At 46.9% G+C, this 9,035-nt stretch overlaps 1 protein-coding gene across 5 annotated transcripts; it reads right to left on the minus strand.

The window, feature by feature from the left end:
• Nucleotides 1-239: 239 nt before the first annotated feature.
• On the minus strand, nucleotides 240-5,020 carry LOC103994053 (homeobox-leucine zipper protein ROC5-like). 5 transcript variants are annotated; one of them, XM_065137101.1, is made up of 11 exons: nucleotides 4,909-5,020; nucleotides 4,698-4,814; nucleotides 3,724-3,999; nucleotides 3,428-3,627; nucleotides 3,220-3,337; nucleotides 2,466-3,134; nucleotides 2,285-2,386; nucleotides 1,990-2,193; nucleotides 1,440-1,614; nucleotides 976-1,346; nucleotides 240-895 (listed from the first exon to the last, which is right to left on the minus strand). In XM_065137101.1, the coding sequence occupies exons 3-11, from the start codon at nucleotides 3,943-3,945 to the stop codon at nucleotides 542-544; spliced, it is 2,415 nt and encodes an 804-aa protein (XP_064993173.1). In that variant the 5' UTR covers nucleotides 3,946-3,999; nucleotides 4,698-4,814; nucleotides 4,909-5,020; the 3' UTR covers nucleotides 240-541. The 5 variants fall into 5 exon arrangements, with proteins under 5 accessions (XP_064993173.1, XP_064993172.1, XP_064993171.1 ...); XM_065137100.1 differs by lacking the exons at nucleotides 4,698-4,814; nucleotides 4,909-5,020 and adding an exon at nucleotides 4,390-4,537; XM_065137099.1 differs by lacking the exons at nucleotides 4,698-4,814; nucleotides 4,909-5,020 and adding an exon at nucleotides 4,148-4,449.
• Between the last annotated feature and the right edge of the window lie 4,015 nt (nucleotides 5,021-9,035).

Consider the following 9,035-nt stretch of genomic DNA (forward strand, 5'->3'; position numbering starts at 1 on the left):
CTACCATCGTGAACAGCATTAAATTGGAGCAGGGCTGCAGACCGCGGCATTAATGCGCTCCGCTGGCTGCCAGCATCCACCTCTCTCTCTGTCTCTCTGTGCGTGGCATGGCCAAGCTAGATGGGCCATCGTCTCCAGCGGAGCAACACGCAGCAGAGAGCAAGATAGCGCAGGGATCGAGCATGGAAATGTAAGACCACAAAAACAAGCAATACTGAGCTGCTGATGGGCAGGCAATCTACGTGAGTCGCTCGATGACGACGACAACATATATACCAAAGCACTACTGAATAACATAGTACGTATGTCACCACAATGTATGCGGAGGCGGCTGTCGATCACTGGACACAGATTTGGAGACGGAGTCAATGCCCGAACCACCACCGTTGCTCGGTGTTAAAAGACAAACCTGCTGGGTGTGATTACTTCATCTTCTATCACATAGCAAAGGATGTGCCACACGCACGCGCGGTTCGTTCTTGACTCGGCCTCTGTTTATTTCTCCGTCTCTTCACGGGTTGTACACGGGGGTGGGCGGGATTCAGTCGTCGCACTGGAGTGCAGCCTTGATCTTCTGGACGGTGCAGGAGATGAGGCCGTTGACGGTCTCCACCGACTCCATCGTCAGCTTTGCCGTCGGCTGGCTGTTCACCAGGATCTGGAACCCCACGGTCAGCAGCGAGCCGAGGCTGCCGCTGGTCCGGTGCGGCTCGACGGAACGGTCGGGAAGGATGGCGAAGCCGGAGGGGAGGAGGGCGACGTAGGCGGAGTCGCCGCCGCTCATGACGAGGTGCATGGCTGGGATGTCCACCGGCGCGTACACCACCATGGCGCCGGACGCGTCGGTGCAGGTCTCCTGCAGTATCAGCATGCTGGTTTGGTTGGAGCTCGCGGCCTGCGCGTCAGCAGTATCAGCATGGTGTGAAGGTTGAGGAGGGTTAAGGGTGGCGAGGAAGAGGGAAGGGGGTATCGTACGCTGGCGCGGAGGAGGGAGACGGCGTTGCCTGCGTCCTGGCCTTTGGCGATGTGCGCCATCTCGTACATCGGCCCGCCGTTGGAGAGGATGTCCCACTTGCTGCGGAAGCTGGCTTCGCGAAGGAAGTCGAAGAGCCGTGTGGGGGACACGGGGATCCACACCGACGTCGCCGCGCTCAGCACCACGCCCGCCGGCTCCCCCGGCTCGTTCACGCTCATCCTCGTCATCACCCGCACCTCCTCCCCCACGTTCTCCGTCGCCAGCTTGCTCCACTCCTGCGCGGACGACGTGCACACCCCGGCGCAGAAGGCGTTGGTCATCCGCTGCGCCAGCTTCAGCATGCTCCTCCTCCCGCTCGCCGTGATCGTCTCTATCCAGTTCGAATCCAACAAACCGTCCGTGAGGATGAATGAATGAATCCAATTACGTATCAGAGATGGAGCGCGCGCGGCCGATTCATTACCAGTCTCGTCGCGGGCGGTGATGGCGGAGGACATGAGGATGGCGAGGCCCTCGCACTGGCGCTGGAGGGTGGCTACCCAGCGTCCGGCACCGAACGCCAGACCGGAGCGGAGCAGCGGGCGATACAGCTGATGCACTTGGTCCTCCTCGTACTCCGCGTGTTCCACCCAAGTCACCTACACACCACAGCCGTTCCAAAACAATGAGAGCTCCGCCTCCATGCCGCCCTACTTAATCATGCACATCATGTACCTTCCTCAGTCCATCATGTTAATTCGTCGGGGGGTTGGGGATGCCATCTTAAGATATCTATTGCTTTCATAATTCTCATTTATTATTCGTGCAGGACCTCGACTTCACGCATTCAAACTTCGAAAAGTACGTAACTTGGCATCTAAGATGGATATGATATCGACTGGGAGAAGCGAAATAGCAAGAACAGTGCCAAAAATCTCGCTCACGAACAACTCCAGAGGGACATGCAGCATCCAAACTAATACTATACTGAAGGAATACACACTAAATTATAAGCGAGAGAGAGAGAGGGTTACCTTGGAGTAACCACTGGGCATGTCTTGCACCACACAGCCAGAAGGCAGCCTCCTGCAGCTCGCAGAAGAGAGGCTTGCTCTGATGCTGTCCACGGAGACGTCAACCACAGCCCAAACGCCTTCAGCATGCTGCTTGCAGAACCTGAGGAAGTACACTTCCCGGACTGCAACCAACGGGGAGAGAACCTGCAACTCCGCGTGCATCTGAACCATGTGCAAAACCTTGAGATCAGAAACCAATGGCTCTTTGTATCAGAATCCATCAAACTAGTAAGGGTTAGGCTTTTCGGCTCACAAGCTGAAGAGCGCCGTCTCTGGTTCCACCCACGCCACCGGATATTACTTCCATCGTCGTGGCTTTTGCGATGATACATGGGAACATGTCAGCCCAGCGACGCTGCGAGAAAGATCAAAGGTTTCAGGTTGCAGTGGCACGAAGCATCCATTTACTTCGATGAGAAGAAGGTCATGCTTACGGCGTCCATGAGGGTCTCGACAAGGGCGAGGCTGTTGATGATCACCACCCCTTTCTGCCTTGAGGCCTCGGAAGCGTACCCCACAGGCGGCATCCCCGTCCCCGAGATCCGGCGAAAGGTGCGGAGGTACTGCTCATGGTTCAGTGTTTCCGTGCCGCCATCCGAGCTCGGAACCCAAAGCGGCTCCTCCATCTGCGCCATGTTCACGAGCTCCTCCATCGCAACCAGTGCTAGCTCCAAATGCATGCTCCTCTCGCTCCCCAGCAGTGCGTCCATGTTCTTACCCAGTGGGTTGTCGATCCCCGGCAGGAAATCGGGCACCGCGGAGATGGTAGGAGCCACAGAGCCGAACCCAAGGAAGCCGTTGTTCCCGACTCCGAGCTCCAAGACCGAGCTCCGCATGGACGGAGAGATGGGTTCCGACAAGGAAGAGATGGACTTGCCAAGGAACTTGCCGGCGAGAGCACAAACCCGATCGAGCTCTTCTTTGAGACGGGCGTTCTCGATTCTAAGCTGCTGTTCTTCCATGGAGATGTCGGCCAGCATCGCCGGGCCGCCGCAGCTGTTGCAAACCGGGTTCCTCGCCGCTTCCCGGATCGCCATGTTTTCCGCCCTCAGCTTATCGTTCTCTTGCCGGAGGATCGAATTCTCGTGACGCTCGATTTGCGTCTACACCTCATCAAAACAGCGAACTCAAAACGAGAGCAGAATCCGACGATCCAAACGAAATTCCGTGGCACCAGAGGGTTGCTACCTTCATTTGGGTGCGTCTGTTCTGGAACCAGAACTTGACCTGTCGGGTCTCCAAGTTGAGCCTCTTGCTGAGCTCCAGCCTTTGCTTCTCGTCCGGGTGAGGACACTCCTTGAACAAGCTACATCACGTAAAGTGCAACCAAATTGAGGCGACTTGGAGAAAGACAAAGCAACAGAAGATCAGGGAAGGATTCAGGGATCGGACTTACGCTTCGAGTTCCTGGATCTGTAGCGGGGTATGTCGATGGTATCGCTTCTTCTTGCGAGGATTCACCTGATCGGTGTCGTCTCCGGATATCGCTTCCAAGTTGTCGCTCTCCGATCGGCTATCGTTCTCGTCCTCCTTGTTCCTTTTGGCCGAATCCACGTCACTGCCACCGCCGACGGCCGCCATCCGGCTCGTATCGCTCTGTCCATCCACGGTTGGTCCGACGACGCAAAGAAAGGGAAGTCAGGAACGAAAGCCGACGAGAAGCAACATGATACAGGGATCGGTCTTCTTTACCAGGCCAAGGGAGAGGCCAGGAGACACGAAAGAGGGTTTAGGGAGCCTCTGGGAGATGAATTCCGGCGGAGATAACTCTCCGGTAGTCATGGCAGCCTTGCCGTAGGGTAGAGCGCCCGATCTGCCGTCTGATAAGCCCCCAAAGCTCATCAAAGATCCTTCCTTTTTCTCGCTGCTTGTGTCCCTCCAGAGTCGATCCTCCTTGCTTGGCTGTGCTCTCATAATCTTCACTCTGAGATCAGATCTTTCGCCTTCTCGTCCCAGAATCAAATTTTTCTGGGTATTTCAATCAATTTCAATGATGCAGCAATATCGAGTATGGTAAAAGAAGGAGAAAAGACAGATATAATGAATATACTGTACGAAATAAAGGAAAGCAGCGGAAATGGAGAGATCAGAGAAGGCAAAACGGCACTGGCTTTACGGCAAAAGAATGCCGCCTCCCTCTTTCCCGATAAAGGGTCGAAAGAAAGAGAAGGAAACTAAGCCTTTCTTTCTCTTCCCCTTCTTCCCCGCTGCTCCTACGATCACCCTAACAACCCTGACTCACTCCAATAATTCCAATCCCAACCTCAAAATCCCATTTTTAACGTAAAAAAGGGCGAAAATTTGGATCTTTGGCTCTCCCCCTGCATCGTCCTTAGAGACAGAAGAAGGACACAATACCACGGAAGCAAACCCGGCAAGGGCTTCAGAAATGTCAGCAGCGGAGACGACGACCCCAATGTAAAAACCGGAAATGTGGACTCTACGGCACCTCACAAACACAATACCAACTACAGCAATTCGTTCATTTGACCCCCACAACTCTCTCTCTCTCTCTCTCTCTCTCTCTTTCTATCTATCTATCTATCTCATCATCGTAAAAGATCAAAAGAAAAGGAAGTCCAAAACCGACACCAGGATTAAAACAGAAGAGAAGCGCCTGTACGCACTAAAACCGAGAGAGAGAGAGAGAAAGAGAGAGGACGTACTGCAACGAAGGTGATAAAAAAGGAGTTTGACTTTGTTGGGGACGACAGCAGAGCCCGCAGTCAAAAGTGAGTCCCCCGATTCTGTCTCAACCTTCAACGCCGAACAATTAATTTTACCTAGAAAGAACAGCAGTAAAAGAGAAACGATAGATAGATTACAGATCTTTGAATCCAAGTTATCTCTCTCTCTCTCTCTTATAAATAGTATTACGTCGGCGTCCTTCTCAGGGGAAGAAAAGGATCGCAGCGGGGAGCCCGGATAGCGACTGATGGCGACTTCACCAAGATCGAGAACGCCAGAGTGAGAAGGCTGAGGGGGAGAAACGGAGGGGACGAACCGGGGGGGGGGGGGTCTATAAAGTCACTGTGGGAGAGCCGAAATGACGGTATCACCCCTCGCTCCGGTCACGGGATCACGCCAACGGCATCCCTCTGATCGAGATCCAACGGCTGTGACGGGCGGGTTCGGACCGGGTTTCGGACGACGAGGAGGGCCGAGTTAATTGCGGGTTCGGAAACGGCTCCGACGCGGTGGTGAGAGTTGTGACGCTGCGCGGTGCGCGTGTCCGCTGGCGGAGCAAACCGCCTGTGAGAGTTAATGAACTCACCGCGCGTTGGTGTGCATGCACATTTCGTCGAACGATTCGTCTGCATCTATCTCAGCTTCTGTCCGCCATACCGCGAGCGCTGGACGTGCACTGCACCTGAAGCAGGCGCTGCTTCCTGCTGGCTCATCGCCTGCGTTGCAGTGCAGTGCTGCCATTTCAGGCGTTTCCTTGCCGTGCGTTTGCTGTCTCACTCGCCATTGGCGCCCGTAATCCGTCGTCAATTCCAGAATCAACATCTGTGCCGTAGTCTTCGTTGTGTTGGATAAGTAAGAATGTGGGTGAAAAGATTTTGCTCGTTGGATGTCATTGATGAGTGATTGCTTTATTTTTGTCGCTAGCATCACTGATCGATGTGATCGCATGCGCATGATTCCTCTGCAATCGACTACATTACTATGGATGTGGTGGAAATCAAGAATAAATAAGTAAATTCCTCAGAAAAACACTTCTTTTTGTATATTTTTTTCTATTGATTTCTCCCTTCACAGAAACACCATTTTGTCTATAGTTTGAGGGGGGATTTTAATATTATTGAAAAAAAAATGAAATTAATTACTTAATTTTACTGACAAATTGAGCTTAAATTACTAGTGGAGTTTATTATATATAAATAAATAAATAAATTCCTTAGAAAATTTCCTCTATATATATATATATGATTTTTTTTATTTTATAGAAACATTTTTTGTTTGTAGTTTGAGGGGGATTTTAATATTACAAATAGTTAATTTTATGGAGAAATTGAGAATAAATTACTTGTGGTGTTTATTATAAAAAAAAAAAACTCAATTAAGGGAATCATAATTAAGAAGTAGTTGATAATGTTTCTGATGCCCTATTAACATAAGATTTCAGGTTTTATTGGGTGAAGAGTTGTATTACTGATGAATTAATTAATGCCCATCTGGTTATTATTATTGAAGTTGAATTAATATTTTCCTACCTAAATTTATTTATTTATTTTTATCATATTGAATAGTTAGTTCTAATTTCAATGTCATATCTTGCTTACTTCAATGAAGCATCCCAGCAATCACAATCTTTAATTGCATCTCTATTTCTCATGCTTAATTGCATTAATACAAGTATAAAAATCATGATGAAAAAGGACATGATAACTATTTTTTGCACATCTATTGAAACCTAATAATTATGAGAATGGACAGTACCTAACCATCATCATAATTTAACTTGTATGGTAAATCTTACTCTTATTCTTATTTGCCTTTAGGTAACCTTTTTAGTGCAAATACATTTTGATGTCCAGCTTCATCATTTTGGATTCATGCATCTACATTAATGATTGTTAAATAGAGCATTCCAATACTAGGGGAACCTAATCTCCCAAATAGTTAAGTATCCTTAATACCTACCAACAAAAAATTATTGAATCTAATAATGAATCCTAGAGAATCTTGCTCTAATGCATGTTGTCTTTAGCACATAATTAATTAATCATTTTGTTTGGAACAATGTATATGCATTATAAATGTGCTTGCCATTTTAGGAGCACTAAAATATATCACAGAATGGTATTATTTATGTACACAAGCAAACAAAAAAAAATGTTCCCATCACTGAATGGATCATGTGAATATAAATACTACTTGGAACATTGTCTTTATCTTTGTAGTATGTGTCTACGAGATAAGATGAGATTGACACAAGAGGAAGAATCAAGGATATAATTGATTTGTTCTTTTCTCCTAAGAACAACTCAGTAGTTTCTCTACAAGGAAACTTTACAACCACTTGCAACATATATATGTAAATCAACAAGTTGTATTGTCTCGACTATTTCGGGTAAGATATATAGATCATTTATCTATATAAAACAATATTCTTAGTTAAGTTAGAATATCTTAAACCTTTATTTATAAACTTTTAAATTCTTTTTCGGTTCGTATTCATCTCTTATAGTATCGCTAATATTCTTTATCTTATCTCTTTGCACATGTCTATAGCATCTTAAATAATTATTCCTTATTTTATCCTTCGCAGACTATATTTAATTATTCATGAATAAAAAATATATAATATATAATAAATTTGTATGTCCAACCTAATCCACCTTGCATATAATGGAAGGATGTTATAAACTAAGTTAAGCTTTAAGATTATTGATCATCCAATCGAGAATGTTCGTAAATCTATAGCTCTCTTTTTGAGTCGAACATAACGTCACGACGATATAGGGCATCTCGATACGGACACATTTATTCTTCTCATTAGGATCATGTTTTTAGTACATGGTAAGGAATTGGTGTTGGTCACTTCACCTAGTAGCCATTGCATGCGTTGGAGATCATATCTTTGATTGATTTTGACTTAAATGACATGGAAGTCATCACAAGTCATGGATAAACCCTAGAGAAATGTTCATGCGGATGAAGAGTGGTTGGCCCCATGAAAGCAAGGATTGATGGGAATGGAAGTTGAATTGCCCCGATACATCACCCTTCTCAAGAAGCGTGAAACAAAAGCCTCGGATATCCCACCAAGTAAACCAAGAATTGTATTTGGAGGTGTGAAAGTCCACCGTTTCACAACAGATCTAAAAAGAAGTGTACTGACAAAAGAGGTTTCTTTTGATTAGACCACATTTGATCGAGACGGCAAATTAAGATCTTATTAGTGAATTTTAGTTGGACCGATATTTGAAAATTTGATTGTAACATCCCATAATGATGAAAAAAAAAGAAGAATTAATGGAGAAAATAGTTTATATGATCAAACATTACACTTCACTAATTTCTTGGAATGACTTTCTCATATGAATTTTTATGAAATAAACCTCAACATTAGTATAAATGCGAGGAAATTTATTGGAATTACTAGTCGTCCCAATCAAAATACTTATCGTGGTATCGAAGAAGATCACTCTCCTTCTTCTGCTCTTTCTTTAGGGTTTATTCGTAGGTATTGATTCCTTTGCTAATAATATTATAATTTTTTAGGATTACTTATTAATCACCGAATTGCTGTATTTATTTTTCTTCTCTCTTATGTTTGATTAAAAATATTTATATAATATATATTCTTTATTTAGGTTTGCAATATACGGATGGAGTCATTTCCTAGTAGTACAAACTTTTAGAGCTATCGATCACTAAGATACATATCGAGCGTGAATTGGTAGAGTGTGAATGGTGTCTCCATTCCATTCAACTCGAGCTTCACTCGGTGGCATTGGATCGGCCAACGCATGCATGCCATGCCGGAGGGTATTGAATCGGTGGCATTGATAGGGAAACATAACGAAGCCAACAGCCTTCTTCCACAGTCGGTAAAGACATGAAAAGGACGTCGCAGCGACAGCAGAGAGAAGAGAGGCAGCGAAGTCAAAGAGGCGAGCGTGGGCCTCGGGAGAGCCACATGTTCGTCGGACTCCGTCGACCAAGGAAGGGGATGAGAAGCGATGTGCACGTCGTGGCGGATGATGACGCCCCCAACAGCTCCCCCCCCCCGCCCGGTGAAATGGATTCTACCTGGAGTCCAGCGATCGCTTCCTTCCTTCACTTGCTTCACTTTCCCCACCCTCCCTCATTACTTACTTCCCCATCAAGGAACATTCATTCTTGTCGCCGTCGGAAGGTCCATGACAAGAAGAGGGAGGGGGGACATGTCGCCCCACGCGTCGCTGAGGCCGTGACGTGTGGGCAGCTGCTGAGTCTGAACGCGGGAAGATAATTGATGTGGGGAGCGGCTGAGTCGCTCCTCGACTCTCCTC

This window comes from Musa acuminata, chromosome BXJ3-1 (genome assembly GCF_036884655.1).
Source record: "Musa acuminata AAA Group cultivar baxijiao chromosome BXJ3-1, Cavendish_Baxijiao_AAA, whole genome shotgun sequence".
NCBI classification, from domain to species: domain Eukaryota; kingdom Viridiplantae; phylum Streptophyta; class Magnoliopsida; order Zingiberales; family Musaceae; genus Musa; species Musa acuminata.